This window comes from Seriola dumerili, unplaced genomic scaffold (genome assembly GCF_002260705.1).
Source record: "Seriola dumerili isolate Sdu_G_001 unplaced genomic scaffold, Sdu_1.0 BDQW01000191.1, whole genome shotgun sequence".
NCBI lineage: Eukaryota > Metazoa > Chordata > Actinopteri > Carangiformes > Carangidae > Seriola > Seriola dumerili.
In genome coordinates this window covers 1,942,852-1,965,780 of record NW_019174446.1, presented here as the reverse complement: position 1 = coordinate 1,965,780, position 22,929 = coordinate 1,942,852, and the positions used below count along the sequence as shown (strand labels likewise).

The 22,929-nt window shown below is 41.3% G+C and overlaps 1 protein-coding gene across 1 annotated transcript in view; it reads left to right on the top strand.

Moving 5' to 3' along the window:
• The window catches only part of vps13b (vacuolar protein sorting 13 homolog B), a 322,535-nt gene that overhangs the window by 79,095 nt on the left and 220,511 nt on the right, over positions 1-22,929 (top strand). The window contains exons 18-19 of the mRNA XM_022753222.1: positions 12,269-12,403; positions 13,279-13,458. Coding sequence (XP_022608943.1) covers positions 12,269-12,403; positions 13,279-13,458 — 315 coding nt within the window. The remainder of the gene's footprint in view (positions 1-12,268; positions 12,404-13,278; positions 13,459-22,929) is intronic.

Below are 22,929 nucleotides of genomic sequence, written 5' to 3'. Positions count from 1 at the left end.
TCCAGTGTGACTTGCAGGCTGACTGGCTGCAACTGTTTGCAGTAGAAGTGGTAGATCTTTTATAACGCTCACAAGATTCAGATCTGCATCCAGATTTAAGTTCTGTGCTCGTTCTTGTGTTGCTAGCCAGCAGGCATCAAGCCATTGCCAGGACAGAGCTGACATGCGCTCACACACACTGAACATGGCAAACAAAAGCTGTTTGCTTTGAACATGTGCTTTTTTCATTCCTTTAGGAATTCCTCTTCCATTCTCTCCTTTTGATGTTACAGGGCTTTTCAATAGTGGAAGGTGTTTCATATTGAGGTCTAGCTGATAACACAGATGGTAAGTGTCCTTCGCGGGGTAGCCATTTGGGTATGAGATTTTATTCCCCGTCCAAAGGAAATTCCATAATTCAGCAAAGGGGAAAACTAAGAAAACAAAAACTTCAGTTTTAATCTCAGAGTACTGACAGACTGTAAAATGTTCTTCAAAATAATTGGTGGACTCAGATTAAAGCAACAGTCAGAGACCTTAAATCATCGCAGCTGACTGGAACACAGCCGCTAGGATTTGTAAAACTTCAAGTTTGTGCTGCTCACTGGCAGCTGCAGCAGTAACCCAGCAAGCGGCATATGCAATATAGCCTGTGTTTGGTCGGCAAGCCCAGAAACGAATGAGTGAAATCCGAAAACAAACCGTAAAATTGTATTTTCCTTGAGAATCAGATGTTGTCAGTCACTGCCTATTGCATGACAGCGTGGTTTGTCAAACTACGGTGTGTAGGAGGACGTCAGTAAGTCGTCACAGTATTCCACCGTTCTCCTTTTACATTCCAGTGAAGCTCACACTAGTGTTGTATTTTATTGGTGAGCTCTGCAGAAAACAGTATGTCATATTTTATGTGTCTGGTTGTCTGGTAAAAATGGAGAGGTGGTCCATAGGGAGATGTGTGTTTGTGCACACATTAGTGCGCTCACTCTTACAGTATGTGCCCCCTAACAGTAAGCTTGTCAGCTGCCAAGTGGAGGTAACAACAACTCTATGCCTTTTCTGCAGCTCTGACCTGCTGCATTCCCTCCTTAATTATTCCCATTTTTTGACTTGACAAAATCTACTCTTCCGTTCTTGCTGTTTGGATTTTACTGTTGTCTTTTTCTTCCATCTTTTCTGTGCAATTCTATGCTGCCAACTTTATTTCTCTCCCGCTCTCTTCTTTTTTCTTTCCATCTCTCACTCTTCTCTCATGTTGAATTCATTGTCTCATATTATATGTTCCTCTAGTCCTGTTTTTTTTCTTTCTCTTCTCCTATGATTGTCAATGGCCTGCCCATTTTATATTTTCTTTGTTTATACTTCCAGTCATAGCCATAGTAGTAGCAGTAGCATCAATATTAGTGCAGAGGAGCCAGTGATTCCTGCCACCCACCACAGTGATCTCCAATTGAGTCTGCATACATTTGTGAGTGCACAGTATGTTGTGCATAAGATTTGGATGAGTGTGTGTCTAATTGTGGTACAGGGAAAGTGTAATCGCAGTGCACAAATTATTTTTTGTCATTGCTCACTCTTCAGTGCATTTTATCAACAAATATTTAGATCGTCAGTGGCTGTACCTTTCTGCGTTGCCTTTGTTTGGTTTCTGTTACACATTACATTACCCCAGAGACTTGCAGAAAACGTACCACATCTCTGAAACACGCCAAACTACGTCTTTGATAATGATGTAGGCAAATGAGAGCAGCTGTTAAGCAAACAATATGTACAAAACAATTCAAAAGAAATGTGGAGGTTTTCATATTATTGCTGAACGAGTGTTTGGCCATAGTCATAGCTGTAAATCGATGTTTCATATTTTAATAGTTAGTTACCACCTGCAGTTTTATCTCACTCAGTGTTAAAATAAAGCTTAACAACCTAATTTAAAAATCATCATGGATCCTAGTGACTTATCTCGTAAGCACATTGCCATGAGGACACAGAATCTGTATGTTTTTTTTATTTTATTTGTCGTGTATGTCTCTGCTGATGATAGCTTTATTGGATTTTGATTCATGCACTTGCGTCCCCAGAGGACATAAGTCTTTCAATTTCAACAGATGCGTTTATAGCTGAGTACACAGTGATGATTCACAGAGTGCATCTAAACCTGCAGATGGTACAACTCTGGCTTGGGGACCAGTGATCCCTTGTCCATGTATTGTGAATATGTGGTTGTTTATTGGCTACTTATGTGTGTTTGTGTGTGTGCATGTGCCTTTTACTGTTTGTTTGCATGCCTGTGTGTGTGCTTTCTATGTTCCCGCTTTTTGTCTCGCTGATGAAACACAAAATTAGAAGTGCCGTTTGCATCCTTGCATTCATGACAACAGTAAACCTCCAGATGTCCACCAAAAGGACTACGCAGTAAACTGAAATGATATTGAGGAAAATCAGTTTTAACTTATTTGTCATAACAGTGTCACATTGGCCTCCCTAAATGAACCATTATGAGACCAGTACAGGATCTCCAACCAACCCAAAGGAAGTTGAGCAGAAACTAAGGCTGCTCACTTTCTATAATCTTCCCTGCAGACCATTTGCCTCCCTTTTTAAGTGTCTTGTGAAAGGCTGCATTTTGAAAGACAAAAGGTCATTTAAATCAGTATAAAATTGGCATTTCCAATTCAGCTTTAATGCAGCTACCACAGCTCGTTTCCTGGCCACAGAGCTCTGTGGTGGTCTGGACTATGATGGGGGGGGGGGTAGAAGTTGGTTGGTGGTGGTCACCAGACGTGCTCTAGATGATTGCTGGGTGATATACGAGCTGTGACATAACTTAAGCATGACAGATATTGGGGGGGGGGGTAAGAACAGAGTAAGAGGAAGAGAGGGTAAATGATATAATGAGAAGAATGAAAAATGAAAGAAAAAAGGAAAATAAAGGGCGAAGGGAAAAGTGATGGAAAGAAGGAAATAAAGAGATCTCAGTGCCCAGAAACACAACTAACTATTGGTTCTCCTTATTAAACCCAGCTTTTGCGCCTAATTGAGTGTCAGGTTATACACGCACACAGACGTGTATATGCACAGATGCATGCCCACCTCCCAAATCCTATATGTACTCCTGAACTCACAGCATACGATCCCATTTAAGGCAAATGACGACAAGAATGTTTGGATACAGTGAGCTTATGCTCTCATTGCATAGCGACTAGAGGCATGTTGATAATAATAGTACAGGACTTATGCTCTCACTCATAACTGTATCATTATTAAAACAAGTCTTTTGTTTTTACAAGTTCCCCCTACACATAGAATGGGGGGATGTAGTGGACATGAGAAGAATAAAGAAAAGAGTGGAAAAATGACCCAAGACTATACAAGGTTACGTCAGGGAGCCCTATTTATCCTTTTCTTCACACTGATATTTCTCCCATTGCTTAGAAACAAATGCAGTCTCTTAGAAGACCATGTCAACAACAGTTTTTACGCATTTTTGCACTGCATGAAAAAGGCTGCTCCTGTCATGGCCAGCAGTTCACATCCTTGTGATCTAACTGCCGTCAGGAGCCTGGGTCTGACGCAAATCCCCCTGTGACGCTGTGGCATAGTATAAGTGTCGGTAATAGCTCTGTGTTATTGGAGGGGAAAAAAGTGTTCCTTTTTCATATCACTCTGTCACCTCAATAAGTTGATCCCTTGTATGCGGTGCATTTAATGTTGTCTGGTCCCAGAATATACCTGTCTATCTTTTCTCTCTTGGTGTGTTGTTTGCCGGTAAAGCCATTGTTGAAAACGTAGTCCTGGCTGTGAGACTCAACAGCTCAGTTTTCCAACGTTTTCCTGTGTAGATTTTGGCTGGCATGGCCTTCTTACTCACAACCGTAATGTTTCCCATCTATTAATCAAGACATGCCAGAGGAACGTGCAGGTTTGCCCTGTCATATAATGGGCCCATACACTTAGCCCGTTTTCATTGTTCCACAATGAAAGTGAAAGAAGGAAGAACAAGAGCCTTTTTTTCATGGTCTGTGGTTGTCACAAATGTCAGTAAAGAGATGGGAAGCTTAATGAAAACCCTGAGATGTCTGTTTCAGCGTGGCCTGGCCCCTCACTGAAGTATCCATACTTCTTTGAAGAGGTAACTTATTGGTTTGAGAGAAATTTTTGCCTGTCTACTTGTCTGCTTCATGGATTGACATCAGAGCAGGAAGAAAGCAGGAGGGGAGGGAAAGAAAGAAGGCTTTTTTATCCATATGCAACCTTATTTCTAACATTAAAAACACGTTGTGTCAGCATCAGAGAACTGATAAATAAATCTTGGATGGAACTTGAGACGGTTCTTGTCAATGAAAACTTCAATGAGCTACAGACGGCCCTCATCCCACTCCTGGCAGATTGTGATGATGTTTTAAGTCAATCCAGACTCAGACCTTCCTCTTTTCTTTTGTCTTCCGTAAGCTCTCTGCTCTTTCTCTGTCGCTCATTTCAGTTCAGAGCTGGCAAGGGAAGCCAGCGGAGTAGATGCAAAAAGAAGTTTGTTGTGTTCTCCCACAATTAGATATTGGATTACATGAATATTTATATCTTTAATGGGATCAGAGAAACATGAAGTGCCTGAGGTCTGCTCCTTCATCAAACATCTCAAGTCAGCTTTCACCAAACAACCACTTTGCACATGTACTCACACATAAAAAACATACACACATGCATCTCCCCTCATGGTTGGTGACTTCAAACACTCATCAGGGGACATCAGGCTTGTCGTTTCTCACCATGATTCTCCATTTATCATTCCACTTTTCCTCACACTGTCCGCTGGCTTCTGGTGAAAGATGATATTTTAAAAGAGAGTGTGCAACTGAGAGTGTGCCAAGGATTTTCTCTCCCCTGTAGCCCACTTTTCTGTCATGGGAAATAAGATGTGATTTCAGGCATGTTGCAGATCACGGATGATCCCGGTACAGGATCTGGAAGCCTGAGTTTCAAGTCCAACTTTTTATTTTTGCTCTCTGATATGAATCATTGATGGTTTCTCAGAGGCATCTTTCCACTTACCACTAAATCCAATATACCATTGGCACAGTATAGCACTTAAATTGGTAGTTGATCTCAAAGATCTATCATGCTTTTAAGAAACCTGGCAGGTGGTTGGTAGTTGAATGGGGCAGTTTAGTTAGCTGGCCAGCCAGGGGTACAGCAAAGTTTCTGTCAATTTAAGCTTTCATCATTTGGAGCTGGAACATTCAACTCATCTCCCCTGTGGAGCACAACCTGTAATATGATATGAAAAACCCTGCAGCCATAGTTTATGAAACATTACCGTGGTAAACACTTGTAGGCCCCAATAACAATGTGTTATTGATAGATTATGCATTAAACAAACCAAGGAAGACACGTCAAGGCATGCAGTTATGGTAAGGTATATATTATTGTATTGTATATAATAGTGAATACTCTGCATTTACAATTATACTAGTCGCACTAACACATTAATAAAATTCCTGTTGCGGTCAGGAAAGCATCAGGAGCATCAAAGAAACTTTAAAGCCATTCAAAGTTTGTGGTGTAAGGGATACATTACATACAAGTAAGCAAGTAATTAAATAGGTCAATAACTGTCTTACATGTTTTAAAACTGCATGTGCACACAAAGTAAAGAACGTCACTTAGACATGAAACTAAATGCATTGTGGATAGAATGGGCTCTGAAGCAGACTGCTCTGAATATTACTAAACCCTGAATCAATGACAGCCCCAAATAAATCTGTTTGTGTTTATGTCATCTGGTAGTGTCTGCAGAGCTGGCTCCCTGCTGGGAGCCAACCGTCCCATCTAAGCGTGTGACTAGTGCCAACTGAGCACATAGCTCCATGTCACAAGGCCATAAATTTTCACTGTAACTCCCACTGAAGTGCCTCAGCAGCACCAAAACCCCAGTCACGTCTTGGCTACCACCACACACAGACACATTCAGCCTCTGCAAAGCTGAGACATAAATATTGATCTCAGTGGATTATTGATAAACAAGAACGCTCTGCTCTCTCTCTCTGGTTTCTCTTTAATGCTCATCCATGAGGCAAGTGGAGAGAGGGGGAGAAAGCCTGAGAAAAAGAGCAAGCGTGAGTTTTAGAGAGACAGAGATCTTGAGTCAGGGAGAGAGCAGTAATCCAGAGTTACATTTCAGTGATGGAGGGGCTGGTTTAGCGTCATTAGTTGTGGTCTGTAGTTTCAAGCATCTCTCTCATGGTGGAACCACAGTGGCATTCCATCCTGGCTGCTACTTCAAAGTCAGAATGCCCCTGTTTCTTATGCTAAACAGATTTGTCAGGGCAGCATTAGGCTGGGGATATGGGAGATTGAGAGGCAGGCCCTCTCATCCAGAACTGTGTTTTAATGGCCTATCTCACCACTGGCTAATTGTCTCCTTACAAGTGGCTCTATGTCACAGCACATGTTTTGCTATGACTCTTTGCACATCTGTCTCTTCCTTTTTCTCTTTCACTCTCTCATCTTTCTCACTTGTTGTATAACTCGTTCTCTCAGTCCCCACCCCCCACTGTCTTCCAAAGCTGTCTTCCAAACCCCACTGCCTGGGCCCATTAGTGTTGGCCAAATTGCTTCCGCATGAAGACTCCTTAATTGTGGTAATTCAGTGGCAGAGAGAACCATGGTTTGAAAGTGCAGAGAACATGTGTCACTGTTTTAGTGGGCAGACAGAAAGACAGGCAGCACCTGGAGGGGATGATAATCATGAAAATTAGACCCCCAGCCTCCACTACCACCAGCTCTTACACCCCATCACTGTCTTTATACCACAACCGTTATAGGCAGAGCACCACTTCCACACCCCAGCACTCTAACCTCTACCCAGTGTGCTGGAAGCTGCTTGGCTGGGCTTTTACATGGGGGAAAAGCATTCCCCTCTCTGTCTCTCTCTCTCTCTCTCTCTCTCTCGCTCGCTCTCTCTCTCTTTCTCTGTGTGTGTAGACATTTGTTTTCTTGCATCTTACTCTTTTCATCCGTCCATCCAGCTGCACTGTGAGGGTTCTTTAGTAGGTTTGGTAGGTGTAGAAGAATTGACTCTTGATTAGATTGTTTGTGTTTGTGTGGTTATTTAGCAGTGGAACCCATCACTTTTCATGTAAACTGCCCAGTCCCCATTTCGTTTATCTAAAAGCAGCTGTTGCTGCCACCTCAAATGTGAAATGCATCTTCCTGTGAGCAAGTTTCCCTCCAATTGCCATAACCCATCCCAGTGCAACTGCTTTCATTTATTGACTGTAGATGTTTTTGTGAGTTGCTGGTAGAAAGAAGAATAATGGATCTTTTTTTCTGTGAAAATGTCACAAATTCTCTTCAAGGCAACACTTAATGCATTCCTGAAGTTACCTTTATGTTTTTTTTTTAAGTCTCTGCAATCCTAAGAATCAAGTCTTGGTATTATAAAAATGAGAATTTGTTAAAAGTGGTAAGTCTCCCTGTGGGATTGTGTCTGCCCGCTGCCAGAGCTGCTCTGCTCTCAGTTTTAACTGCAGGACAAACCACTCACCTTGTCTGTTTTCCTGTCCCACTCTCTGCATGTGTCTGTATTTTTGCTGTGTGTCAGTACTGGGCAAGGTGCCAACACACCTCCTGCTCCTACTTACTGCTTCTACTTCAGCCCCTCCTGACTTGGGAGAGACAGTTATTGTTTCTACATCAGCACTTAATGGCTCAGCTGGCTGCTTTTGGTCTACCCAACTTGTCAATGTCTGCCTCTTTTTTTGTCAGCCCCCTAGCTGCTGTGGGCCCATTGCCAGACATAGAGCTTTTAGCACTTTAGGTTCTCTTTCTCTTTTTCTCTGTCTTTGTCTGTCTACCTGCCCATTAGGGTTTGGTGATAGTGTACATCCTACTGTCAAGCAATCGTCATCACATATAAAACTGATCCCTAATGCATTAATACGTGCCAGGGACTGGTTTTCTAAAAACTAGTGGAACTTCTCACTCATGTCTGTAATGTGGAGTGGAGGTGTAATAACTAGAGTCAGTACACAGATTAAATGGCTGTTTTTTAGCAGAAGTCACAACCTTCTTCTCAATGTTGTAGTATGCTTCAGCGGATTGCCAGATATTATTAGTTATTTTCACACGGAGAGGAGACTCTCTGCCTTTCCCTGCTTCACCTTATAACATTTCCATGTTGCCATGTGAATGCCCTGGCATTATTTTTCATAAAAAAATTCCATAGCATCAGAAACGAAAATTGTGTTTTGTGAATGTAAGCTAATACAAACACTGTGCTTCATGTTTTAGAATGTAGATTTGCGTGGTCTAGTATCATAGGAAGACAACTTTCCCATACCATTCTTCAAAGCAGTGAGAGCAGGACATGTCGGAATGTGTAAAACATGCCTTTTAAGTCTACAGATGTCCCCACACACACACACACACACACACACACACACACACACACACATTGAGACATGTGCACGCCAACTTTTGAGGTATGCAGAAAGCAAAAAAGCAGCCTCCACATCCCATAATGCCCCATCAGAGTGTGTTTTCTCTTTTGTCTATTCATTCTTTCTTTTTCTTTCTTTTCCTCAGTTTTTCTTTACTGACTTTACATCCCCCCTTCCCTTCATATTTTCCACACCCTCCTCAATGTTCGGGATGGTAAATCCAGCTGCCCATGGTTGCCCTCATAGTGTTTGATGGAGTGCTGTAGCCTCTGGCCCCTAGCTGTGTAGTTATGTACTCCTTGCACCTGCCCTTGCTTGACAAGTAACAGCACCACACACATTCACTCACTCGGTCACTCAGTCACACACAGAAATGCACACACACACACACACACACATTCACACATGCCTGGCTGTAATACACACACTACATAATAATATACACATAAACCAAACCGAATACCACTGTTCAAGCCAACAAACTGCCAACCCTTTTGTTTTTCCTCTTCCTGTGCACCCCACTTTTTTTATAGTCCAACAGCTGGACAAAACATTGTCCAGAGCCCTCCCACCCAACAACCATCACCCCAGCAGGTGTTCTGTGCCCTTTAGGACATCTGTGTGGGCAAGAGGGATATGTTATAGTGATACCCCTAGTTCCATTTATCAAAGACCAACCGGAGTGGAGGGAATGGCCCCTGTCATGTTCCAGATTGGCTTGCACTCTTAACATCTCCATCTTATCCACAAAGAATGAAGGAATCAGGGGAACAGTCAGTCTGTGTGGAGGCATACTCATCACTGTTGCAATCATTTCTCCTTCAGTACTGTTTTTGAAAAAAGCCAAATGATCACTGGATCTTGTTATCCATTTTCCATTAAGGTAGATGGCTCAGGTGTTTTTAGGTTCACTGAGGCACAGCCATTAATATAGCCAAATCTCTGGTGCAGTCCTTTTATGGCAAATATATGTAAGCTGTATTGATTCCAGTGGGAGAAGAGAGCTTAGCTTTATGTAGTGCCTATGTCATTTTCTATCTGTCCTTCTGGTACTAGATTGCAACAAATAACCCAAATATCTGATGGTGTATACTTGTGTATCTGTATGTGCATGGGCTTGCACATCCACCACATTCCCATTGACTTGGGTCTCAAATGGGTCTCAGGCATTTGGACCCCACTGTACATGCTTCTTATTTTTTTGGTAAACAAAGAAGATGACGACTAAATTCATCTGAAGCATTGAGGAAATTAGAAAAAAAAATCGCTGGTGCTTTAACAATTTTCTTAAACAATAGGCTACACCATGGGCTTATTTTTGAGTTGATCAAAAGGGAACATGTATCGGTCTCTCCTCTGTACTTGTATATTCTTAAAAACAGCACACACGTAACAATCAAAGAGAGTGAAGGAGATCCATGTGGTCTTAATTCTTAAAAAGGCCTATACTTTTGGTTACTTTGATATTTATACATGCAACATATACAGTATATGTTTTCATGTAAAAATATCAAAGTAGCAATAGCAATGTTATTAGAATCTTTTTCCAGGAGAAGATTATCAATTGCTTGTTTGGGTTATGGGAGGAAATAATTCACATAGTGTTTCCACACATATAGAACATGTGTCCTATAGACAGAAGAAGCTGGAGGAGAAGCAGGTAACTAAAGCCACAGGGAGACATGCAACACCGATCCGTTTGACCTGCAGATATATTAAGTGGTAGGCACGGAGACAGAATGAGGGTTATTAACATTCCCATCTTGCATCTGGGCTGATAGAGGACCTCTCAGACAGCAGGTAAAGAAGTCGCTGGGTAATTTGTCTGAGAGAGGGATAGGAGGGAAATGAGTGGTTAGGGATTTTAGCAATTGCCAGTAATTCCCTTGGTTAAATGTGCTGTGTCTACTTGAATCTCACCCTATTCCACACTGCCTGCTGTTTTACATTAAAACTACATTTGAACTATTTAGTTGATTGGGATTAACAACTGCAAACAAAAGTTTGCTAATTTTGGTGTAAAACAACCTACCCAAGTCATCTTTATTCATGCAACATTTAGAGTTTGGATTACCTAAGCAAGTAAAAATTTAAACAGTAATGATTTCACTGAACAGACACAGAAAGGCAGAAGAAGACAAGGTGGGGTGAAGGTGGAGAAACAGGTAGTTGAGTAATAAGAAATGAAAGAAAAAATGTCAGAGAGGAAGTGGATGTGGATGAAAAGCCTTTAGATGTCCAGACCATAGTTTAAGGGACCGTCGCCAAATAATGACCTATTGTGCTTTCATAGCCTCTCAGGTAGCACCACTCATCTGTGCCTTATTAATGCAATGCCTTCTCACTCACCGGTAGGCAATAAATCTGCTGTAGCCAATAAATCTGTTTCAGTTGTTTTTTATCCATTCTCATGTATTTGTTTATGTTTAACATTTTTTCTTTTGAGTTTCTCTTTGCTGTTTGTTCTGCCTTTCTGCCTTGTTGATCCTAGTGTCACTGAGCCAGCATTTGACGGGAAAAGCCCCACTTAGTTGTAAACTCAGTCAAAGAGTGCTGTGGACACTTTTAGGAAATGAAGTGCTATCACTATAAGAGGGGATTATTCTGAGAAGTAAAGCCTTATTGGAACAGGTGATGTAAGAATTTAATGTGATTCCCTCGGACAGTTCCAGCTCACTGGAAGAATGTAACGTGATGGATGGATCCTCCTCTCCTCTCTCAACAGGCGGTTTGGCACAGAACTCCCTTTACTCCACAGTATCTTTCCGCCATCCAGTTATTTCTCCTTCCTCGTCCTGTTATGTGTTTGAAATAGCCTCTCACCATAGAAATAACATTGACATATCATAGTGGCGAGTATGTAATTCCCCTCACTCCTTACCACAGCACAAACAGTTTCATTTTGGAAAAATGGCAGACGAAAGGTTCCTCCACACTAGACTGCCATTAAGAGAAATAATCATAGAGTGAAGAGCACTTGAGGCTCCTGTGATGTAATGCTGGTGTTAGGTGAGTTGTAGTTGACACTAAGATGGATACTTGCATGACTGTATTGGATATTCTTTTGGAAAGATGTATCCTTTATATTGGCTTGTTACTCATACACCTAATAGTCCCTGTTATTTAACCTAAAATGTCCAAGTCATTCAACTCAGTAGATTTACTGGGAGCTTATAAAACATTTAGACAAAAACTTGACAATTTAAGGGGTTTTTATCTCTTTTAATATTCTTCCTGGGCATTTTTTAAAAACAACATGGCTGTGATGTCAGGACTTTTCCTGACATCACAGTAGTATCCAAAATCACATCATTATACTGTAAATGTGTTCAGAGGAATCTTTCTAAATCCAGATGAAGAAAATATACAAATAAGGTGGTTTTTCAGACCCTGTCAGCTTTTAGTCACAGGTGCAAGTGCACACAGAAAAAAAAAAAAAAAATCAGGGATTGCAAAGACTTGCTTAGATTTTTAGCAAAAGTGTAGGCATATGCTGATAAAGGTGTATCATGCCATTTCAGGTTTTAGCTTAGGTGGACTGTTAACCTATTTTCTTTTACAGCTTACAACAATATGCAGTTGTATTTTGATATATTTATTATGCTATACAGACATAACAACAGCTTAACCTTTAAAACAGAGGACACCAAAATCCTGCTAACACATCACCTGGTGTTAGTGACATCTGTGTATAAGAGCTCCTGGTTTCTCACAACTCCGGGAGAGAACGAAAGGGAAAGAAAGGGGTCAAGAATAATTAAAGGCCAATCAAGTGTTTAATGAAGCCACTGCAGCAGTGTTTACACCTGCTGGACTGCACTTCATTTTCACTTTGGTTTTTTTTTTTTTTTTATTAGGTGTGAAATCTCTGGGCCCGTCACCGACTCTCGAGGGCTCGGTCCAAAACCTGGAGCTGAAGTTCTGCAGCCGTGCGACGGTGAAATGCGCCTCAGGAACCATGGGAGCTGTAAAAGTGTGCGCCAGGACCCCAGGTGTGTGCAGCTGTGCCCTGTTAAAACTTTACTGCCTGTGTAGGAGGGAGAGAGTGAGACCGACTAGACTCTTCTTTTACTTTCTTTAACGTATACTTTTACACACCCAGCCTCTCTATCTTTTTTTCTCCTTCTCAATCTTTATCTTGATTTATTTCCCGCAGTGTGATTCAGTTGCTGTTTTCTCCTGGGGCACTGTCATTGGGCCCTGGCCATGTGCTTGATGGCAAGGATGTTATTGGAGCTAGTGTCAGCACAGAGTTCACAGGGTCAAACTTCAGACATGTCGTCAGGTAGATGATAAGATGTGTTGCAGCTGCCAATATAGAAATACATTGAAAAAGAAGTAAATTTTCTTATTTCAAAATTACTCATGTAGAGAGTTCATAAAATAATGTACACATAAGGAGTTTAACTTTTGAGGCAACTAAATCACCTCTGCAAACCAGTGGTTTTGTCAACCCAATTTACTGTACATGTCCTTCATATTTCTATTGGTCAGTTTTACAAGATTTTATACAAGTTCCACAACATTTAATATTCTATCATATTTTTCATCAATTTCATCTGCACACATGGAGGTGAGGGGTTAGACCCAAAAGAGTTGGTTGACAGACAAAATGCTGACAAATGCTGCAATTTGTTTTAACATTAGGTTACATTATAATCAAAAGCCTTTATAATGAAAATCTGAGTCACAAGCTGATTCTAATATTTTTTCTTTAATCCATGAAGCACTCAAGAAGGGGCTTGCTTTTATTCATTTATTTTTTACAGTTTAAAATAAGACTTTCTCTTTTGTCAATGTGAATAATTTTGAATGATTTTGGTAACTGGAAAATTGCATTACTTAGCCTTTGATTCTTGTCTCTCAGGTTTGGGAGATGGGGTGAAGGAGAAGCTGGTTCCTCTCATTCAGGGTCCATCTGACACCAAAGAACTCCATATGAGCCGCTGGCTTAATGAGATCCGCAAACCTGAATCTTTGCTCGCCCCTGACCTGCTGGCGTTTTCTGTTCTGATCCCTCAGCAAGAAGACAGTTGCAGGAACTCAGGTAGATGCCATTGAAATGCTCTCCTCTCCTTGTCCTTACTCAATCTGTTTTTTGTTTTTTTTTTAATCAAAATCCCACGTTGATATATCAATGTCTATTTTTAGCTATTTTTTAGTTGAGGTTCTATTTGGATTTGTGACAGACAGTGGTAGTCCATATTCCGTCTTGGTTGTTGGTGATCTAATGCCACAGTCTCGGTTTGTTTAGATCATCATATTTTCCTTCCTCCCATAATGTCACGCAGTGCCCCCTTTCACTTATTTGTTTAGTATAACTGATTGTTTAGTAAAGCCGATAAGTGTTTTCCAGTCCAGTATCCTTGAAGCAAGGTTGGCAACTTAGTGTCTCTTTACAGGCAGCATGAGTTCTCTAAACAGCAGTTAGTCTCTGTCAGCACTGGGCTGAGCTGGCTAACAGCAGCTAACCACTTGAGGATTGCTGTTGAAGGCTGCAGTGATGTCAGGTTGCAGTATGTGATTGCGTTCTTAGACCACAGATTATGTTTCTGGTGTCAGTGTGGGAGTGTGTGGGTGTATGCATGTGTGTTTAGAGGGAGGGAGTGGGATTATTCAGTAGCCCTGCTAAAAGACTAAAACTGCAATTCAGATTCCAAAGCTCAAAGTGTTATAGCACTTGATTTAGTAAGTTAGATATTTAATGACTACAACTCAGAGCATCTCATGTATCTAGAGCAGTAGCCAGGTTTGTCCTCATCTATTCAGAATGGTCTCCTGTGTTTTTTCAAGATGAAATTGCTCCTGTGGTGCTTTCTCCGGTGAATGAGGCCATGAATATCAGTATGTCATCACAGCATGTCATCATAACCTCTCCTCCCCACCTGCAACTGCAACTAGTTCTTCTAATGGGCAGCCCTACTGGGCTCCCAGGTTGATACCTTTGGAAGTAGATATACTTGACAGTCTTTCCTATTTTATGGCCTTCAGTTGCGCCCCAAGTCTCTGAAAGTCCACAAAAGGCGAGTCTCTCAAAGTACACTTGGGGCTGTTGTCCCACAACCCCTTCCTTCCCAACAGCAGATACAGGAGAAGCCTGGAGTGCTTATGTAAAACAATACACCTCCAGTACTTCCAGTACTTGTTTTTAGAGTTGTCTTCAGAGTCACAACTGTACATCACTTTTAATACAGGGCTGCAGAGATTCATCGTGTGGCCTTGACTTACGTAAACCCCCGAACTGAGCCCTGAATCATATCAGGCCTCTGCACTTTAAACATGTCAGTGCTGAGATGGAGATAGAGCTGGCCTCAGCTGGTTTCAGACTGTGAGGAGAAGATACAGCTGTAGCAGCTCTAGCTTTGGGTGTAGTGAAGTAAAAAGATAAGTACAGTTTAGAGACAGTAGATTTGGGAGGTCATCCCTAACCAGGAATTCCATTGCTGTTTAAATGTCACCCAGTCAATCATTGTCCCATTGCTAGTGAACACAGCGCCAAGACACTGCTATAAATTGAAAATGTAAGGCAGGGAAAAGCTTACATTTCATAGGCAACTCACAGTTTGATAAATGTGAGTACTTACAGAATAAATTTTCAGTATGTTGCAATGACATAGGAGTAGAAGATTTTAAAAGCAACGTTGTATTTCTGACAAGGGGTTGTTCCACCCTTTACAGTCTCAAAAACAGATATTTTTAGGAACTAGAAAATATTAGGAACTTAGAAATTCTACTAAGTGTACAGCCTCAGACTATTACTTTGATACAGAGAGCATATTATTTCACCAAAACAATGGCTCATAAAGACAGCACATATTTTTGAATATTAAGACCTGATCTGAACACAAACCAGAAGACCAAAAAGAAGTGAAAAGAGGACGAGAGACAAAGAAGATGAAGGTGAAAGGGAGGTGGGGGGGGCTGACTCCCAGAAGCACTGGATATATCTCCAGCAGATGTGGAGCAGTGGAGGCCTGCACTCCTTCTCATCACTGCCTCAGAACTCCCTTTTTTCCCTTTTTCTGTGTTTAATATTCTTTGTTTCTTGATTTTCTTTTACCCTGTCTGCAACTCTTTTGTCTCATAAACTTGTTGATTTCATTTAATATCAAATTAAGAATATGCTTTTTGTCTCTCCCTCTTTCCATTCTCTATCCACATGTCTCTGTTCCTTTGTTTATGAGTAGTCTGACAACAAATTCAGTTATCATTGGCTGGCTTTATCGTTGCATTGATAGATACAAAGGAACAAAACTGAGCATTAACTATTATGTATTTTCAGTTATATTTTAAACACACACACACACACACACACACACACACACACACACACACACACACACACACACACACACTGCCAGAAATCTTTCTTTTATCTACAATATACCTGTCAATGCAGTCATAGCTGGAGACAGCAGTGTGGCTTGACAAAAACAGTTTCACCAGACTGGAACTTCTCTCTCTCGTTCTCTTTCTGTGTATGCGTGTATGCGTGTGTGTGTGTGTGTGTGTGTGTGTGTGTGTGTGTGCTGAGGGAAAGTCTTGCAAAGTTAGTGTGTCTGCAGGCATTTTTTGGTGTCTACTTATAGGTCTGTATTTTGTATGGTGGTCAGACTTACATCAAAGCTTTTGGTCAGTCCACATGTCCCATGTCCCTGCTGTCAACCAGGGGGTGACTGGGAGCCTGTTAGAGCAGCTTTAATGGAATGATGGATGCACCACCTCATTTAGCCAGAGATGAAAAGTGGAGTAGCACCATTCTAAATGGGCTGCACCCTTTTCTCCCATAGGACTGACTCTGAGGTTCAAAATTTTGTGATCATGACATTTCTGAATTGTTGGAACTTCTGGCCTTGACATCAAACACATTTTGTTCGTCCCATGTGGCTCTGTTGATTCCATTTAGTACATTCGTAAAGCATGATCATTATACATGGAGCAAAAGACTGGGGTGGGGGCTGGGGGTGGGGGTGGGGGAGCTGACTCCTTACACCATAGACATACTGAAAACATTAAGATATAATGAGCCACAATCAACTTTTATATTCAATTTTACATTTGATAAGTCACTTCTGGTTTTTGTATAGAAGCAACGTAAAGTGCACCAGTGCTGTGGGATCTGCCCAATTGTCAAAGCAAAATATTTACTTAAATAATAAGGGGAGAGTGTATTGCCACCAGTATGTAGTCAGTGAAGTGTTTGAATATAGTATACTCACATGCCATGGTGCTTTCACATGAATATACCTTAATTTGTATTTTTGTGTTTTGGTGTATGTGATTGACTACTGTTGATTGTAAGTCTAGAGAGGCCCTGCCTTCAGTGTTTTTCCCACTGGTCATGTATGTATGATTTTTGTATTGTGTCATCTCTGTGACATTCTGCAAATAACAAGCAGTTTCCTTATGGATCCTTTAATCGATCTCAGAGGCCATTTCTCCATAGCTTACTTTTTCCCCTTCTACAGTTCAAAAGTCAATATTCTGAGGTCACTTCCAATACAATATATTTGGTTAAACAGTTAAATTCTGTACTAACGGCACAATTCTCCATGCAAGTGTACAAATCTTGTGTCTGGACTTCTTTCTATGATGCAGCTGTCTGCCGGAAATATTTTTAGAACAAACCTCAAAGCACACTGAGGAATGTTAATCTGCTCTGTGCTGAAATAATGATATTTTAAATAATTGAATGCATGGTCCGGCGTTTAATGTAACTTTGACACGTTTTAATTTACTCTCTGTCTTTCGCTCTTTCATGCAAAGTTAATTCACCAAGGAGATGAGTTGCTTTCAAATATGGCCAGTGACATCTGTTTTCTGTCTAATTGTTTACCAGTGAATTAAGACGAAATTCCAATTTACTTAGAAAATGAAGAGAGGGTTGAGTGGCTAAGGGTGGCGGTTGGAGGGAGTCCCTATACACTTGTAGAACTCCTGCAGATCCAGGCTAATGTGTTTTCATTTAACAGAGTTGAGGTTGGAACATTCTAATAAATTAAGCACAATTAAAGACGTGGGTTTTAACGCAGAAGAACTAAGCAGCTTTGCTTTGAAATGTCCTCTTTTGTAGATCCAAAGGCGTATGGTAATTTCATATCTTGCTGTTAACCCTTTGCATCACAACGCTACAGTCCCAGATGACTTCTCCTAATTAAACAATCATTCCAGATGGACCCAACAGTGATGAGATTTTTTGGCAGTTGCAAAGTGCCATGATAGCCAAATATTCTTCCCTTTTTGTAAGAACCAACCATGATTGATGTGTGTGCTGTGTTATGACACAATTTATAATGAGAAATCAATGCCATTATTAAATAACATGAGAAATAGGTTGAGAAATGGAGCAAGACACAGAAAAAGCAAGACAGCTGTAGGAGTGAGACTTGTGGAACTGAGGAAGTGAGGTAGTTGCTGCAATCCAGACTGGCAGGCTTGATCAGAAGGGCACAGGTTAGGCTTCCACATGGGCCCAGTTGACAGCCAGGTTATCCTTGGCTAAAACACACTGGGACTGGTGCCTTGACTGGTATTAGATCTATAAATTATTTGAGAATTTAATCAGAGTAGAGCTGTGCCTTAAGGATCACTCAGAGTAGAAATCCTTGGCCATGTCATTCATGCTACCCTGCGTGTAAATTATCAGTGCTACTCAAGAGACAGCTTGATCATTTTGATCCCTGGACAGTGGCTGGCTGGCTGACTATCCTCCTTGGCTTGGTCTCAGCCTGTCACTGCTGATGGATGGGAAAGACTAAGGGGGTCTTGGACGGGGCCAGTGTGAGGGAGTAGAGGACTAAAGGGTGTGTGAGGAGCTGGGGTTTATGCTGAACTTCAGTGCAAGCGGCAGCCTGCAGGTGTTCCTCCCACCCTCCACCACCATGACTTGCACCAAAGGAGGAGGGACCAACGGGTCGGGTGGGCTTCATGATCATAGAAAAGACAAAAAGAGAGGGAGAATAAGGGATAGCATGTGTTTTCTCCAGGCACGCCAGCAGCTGCGAGACAATGATTTATGCTTTTCTCAGAGCTCTGGGATCTCAAAATGTTACATTTAATCAAGCACACTGAGAGCAGAGCAAATGTTAAAGATGTTCCCTATAAAACCCTCCAGTTTTGATCTCTTTACCATACCATGGGAGCTGTGGGAATAGGGGAACAAAGTGATCTTTAATCTTAATTTAACATATTGGAGGGAATTATGAAAGCTACATGGAATTAATCCTTGGAGAATTCCCCGGGCGTTGTAATACTGAACATATTTAGTTCCCTAATAGATATTAAAGCTGTTTTCTCCTCAATTACTGTTTTTATATTAGACAGATGGACGGAAGAAAATGTTTTTACGCAGAATTAAGTCCAGTCTTCAACATTGATCTACACTGTATGTATTATACATGTGTGTGTGTGTGCACATATAAAAGACCCAAAGACTGCCTTTAATGGCTCTAAGAGGACTTCTTTCATCACATTTGTTTCAAACTTAATTTCCAACAATAATCTGATATGCTGAAAATCTATGTGTCTTTAATGTTTTCTATCCAGTTTAAGGTTTTCATTCAACATACAGTTTTGCCATCCACATTGAAATACCAAAACAACAGAAAAATGCCTGAATCTGTTGTGAAAGCACTGTATGCCTGTATACATGAGTCATATGTTGCATTTTGAAAAGCTTAGCTTTCCTTTTCTCCAATTTGAAAACATGTTACATTTCTGTTTTCATCAACACTTTGATGTTTTGCAACAGACAAGTACAGTAGCATCTCATATAATGTTGACTTTAATGTAACCTTTGAATGGGCTGCACTGACACCGTAGATGGGGTGTGAATTTTGTGATCTCCCTTGGTAGCCTCCTCCATTACAATCTTTCAAAGGCCTGCCGCACTTTCATACATCCATCTATCATGCTCTTTTTCCCTCCTTTGCATGTGTTCACTCACTCCATTAAGTGTTAAATCAACAGTCTGTCTTTGTCACAGGCAGCAGCTTGATGGCTTTAAGCTGCTGGCCTGAACTTTTACTGGCTGATAGATCCAAAGTAGACAGAAAGGTACTAAAAATACATTTATTGTACATGCTTGTGAGAAAACACAAGCTAATCTTGTAAGTGAAGTGACCAGCTTTGTAGCTGCTGGGACCTGACCCGAACTTGATTTGAAGTGATTTTAAAACACCTGACAGACAAAAACCTATTTCAGACTCACGCCTGAAAGTATACATACAGAAAGTACAAGTATGCCACGCAAGTGCTGCTGCATACAGATTAGAATGGATCGACAGTCATTTTTAGATTTAATTCAGATACATGAAACTAGAGAATAAGATTCTGTTCCATTTGTTTATTTGTCTAAGCACCCTGTAACTTCCTCAATAATCTGTTAAATCTTCAAGGCAGCCACTCTCATCATGTCTCATCAGTCAGCGTGTGTGAAGCAGAGCAGGTAATGTGGAGATTAGACCCGAGGGAACCCACTCAGAATTGGCTATTGGGGTCAATCACGGCCCATTACTTGAGCTGTTCATCTGGGAAGTGTTGAGCTACTTAGGCCACTCTCACAGTGCTTAAAGGCTGACTGGAGTGTGAGTCCGAGGGGCAGGGGGCAGATATTCAGAACAAGGGGATGAGGGCTAAGGCTAGAGATGGGGTTGGGTTGGAGTGTGACTGGGGCCAAAGCTGCTTTTCAGGCTAGCCTCCACTTTTACATGATATTACAGCTTCCATGTGGCCATTTGGCTGTTGCCATTATACATCCTTCTTGAGAATTATTCAGTTTATCTCAGTTGCAGATTCACAATGGAATCTTAAAGCTTGGGATTTGTGCTCAGACTGGAGAATAGATGAGAGCAAATGACACTTTAATGATCCCTGTGGGGAAGTTTGTCATAGCAACAGTAAAGTAACAGAATACACCAACAGATAAAGGACTATAAATTGTGAATTGGAAAGTCAGGGGGTATAACTGCCCAGGCCAACATTAAACAAATAACACCAGAACAAATAATGTAAACATTAATCAATGAAAAAAGATTATTGGATATCAGATGGTGGTAATAAAGCAGGGATGTTTAATAGTGCTCCATCTATGACAGGGCTGAAGCTAGAGAAACGCAGGGATAAGTGCAGATAGAGGAACTCAGTGGTCAAACTAAAGGCTTTTCTTGAGTTAGCTGTCAGTGTAAGGCAGCATGGTGGTGTGTAAGTGAGTCAGATAGAGATGAAAATGTAGACTTTGAATGTAAAGAGAGGTCATTCTGGGTCATTGCTGTTCCACTTCTAAAAGTTGTGGTCTAGTAAGGGCAGGGTCAGAGGGAAAAGGAGAGAGGTAGTAAGCCTTTTTCACCATGTAAGTGGAGTCGATATTAGTTCATCAGTTTCATTAAGATGATCTCTGTAAAGACCTAATGACTGCCATTAATAGCTATAAGAGGGTGGCCTTTCTCACATTTGGTGTGAACTTCATTTCCAGCACTAATCCAATCCACTAAAATTCTGGTTGAACAGTTTCATTCAGGTTGTAAGATACAGTTTTGCCATCCACATTGAAAAACCAAACCAACAGAAAAATGCCTTGTGAAAGCACTCTGTCAGTGCACACTAGACAAGTACAGTAGCATCACATTAAATGTTGACTATGTTGACAATATCCCAAACATCCCCAGAGCTATACACTCCCATCATTTAACATCCCCTTGTTACAGCAGAGTTAATACAGTAAGTGCAGAGGGATCGAGAGAGCAACACAAAGTTTCCGTAAACTCAAAGTACTGTCAGCTGTATCCTTTAACATTCTTCAGTCATCATTTATAAGCAAAAAAGAAGAGAGGAAACAGTAAGTAGCGTAGTTTTCACCATTTATAAAGCAGAACCGTTTTCTGTGTGTTGTGTATGTGCTGTGAACGGGTGGTGGCTTGCTGACTGTTTGCTAAAGTAGTAATCCCTCACTCACTGTGTAGAATACAAGCTGTTTACACTTTATCCAGTTCTGAGTGGTAGAGGTGGAAGAGGTCAATTTAGTTAACCTTATCTAATTGAATGTTGTCACTGGATCAAAGGTCGCCACATTCCACACACTCAGATCAAACATCACACCGCACAATCAAAACAATTGGCTTCCCCGGATCACCTAATCAAGGGCTTGGGGTTTTATTCTCACAAATTGGAGGGGATAATGTCCAGACTGACTGTGGAAGGCCAGAACACTGTCTTGAGTTATCCCATTTGGATTAGTTTAGTTAGATTTCATTGTACTGGTACATACTGTGTTTTCTCAAGTTTCAGTCCATCCCTTCTATCCATATATTCTTTTTTCCACTAGTGTATGTATAGGTTGTAAAGTAATTGTGTGTGTTTTAATAAGCTCTATGAAAAATTAATTAGGAAGACGTCTTTGTGTCGCTTACATTTTTAATACCCTCTCCTTTGATGCGTCATGATGAAGTGTTCAGATGTGCTGATGTGACAGTCTGTGGTTTAGAAGTTGCCCTATGATAGAGAATTTCCCTCCTTAATGCGTTCTCATCTTTGCTGACAGAGACAAACGCTGATTTGTGGTGGCTCCCTGTTCATTTTACCACTTAGTTTATCAGTGTCACTGTGTCTGTGAGCCATGCTCCTTTCATTTCTCATTACTGCTGTTCAAGCTATGAGTGAGATCAGCCACCACCTCCTCATATTATTAGAGGTTGGTTACTGATTCATACTCTGCCAGTGCTAAAGTCACATGCAGGCTAACCAGAGTTCAGACAGATGCTGAATTGGCCTAGCAAAGAAGTATAGAAGCGAGCTGGCTGGAGTTCTGTGCCGGTAGCCAAACCAATATGTGCCTCACTGCTTGAGTGCCCATCAGAAAACACACTGTGGGCGTGGGAAGGGGATGAGAGCCCATTAGCTTCTTCACAGCTCAGCTGCCATGGATCACCTCCTCCCTCCATGCCCTCCCCTCATCTCTTCTCCTGTTCCCCCTACACTCCTCCATCTCTACTTCCATCCTGTTCTGCGCTCCACACACACTTTCCCATGCTACACTGTTGCCCAAATCAGTGCACACAGTGGGCAAAGCCTTACCACACTGAACTGCAGCCGCACTCACTCTTCCAAAGAAAAAAAAAAAGAGAAACATTAAAAGTTAGTGGACTAAGTACAGTCCCACATAAAGGAGCAGTGGTGAGGATGAAAAAATGTTTGAGGGGAAAGAGCTGAAATGCAGTGTAGGGGTGATAAGTGTAAGAGCTTATATTCTTGGAAATTTCTTTTGATGCTGAGGTGGGGATTATTACTGGAGCACTGTGTTAAGATGCAATTAATTAAGCTAATGGTAGTAAGTTGCGATTTAGGTTTGGGCAGGACGGTGGTGGTGGTGAGAGAGATTTCTCACAACTCTCATAGAATGAAAAAGGGAAAGTAATTAACACAATCAGCCAGTAGGAACCAGACTGGGGGTGGGGTGGGCAGTGGGGGACCCAGTGAGGCTCAGTGAAGAATGGAATGTGACACAACCCACACTAATGTTAAA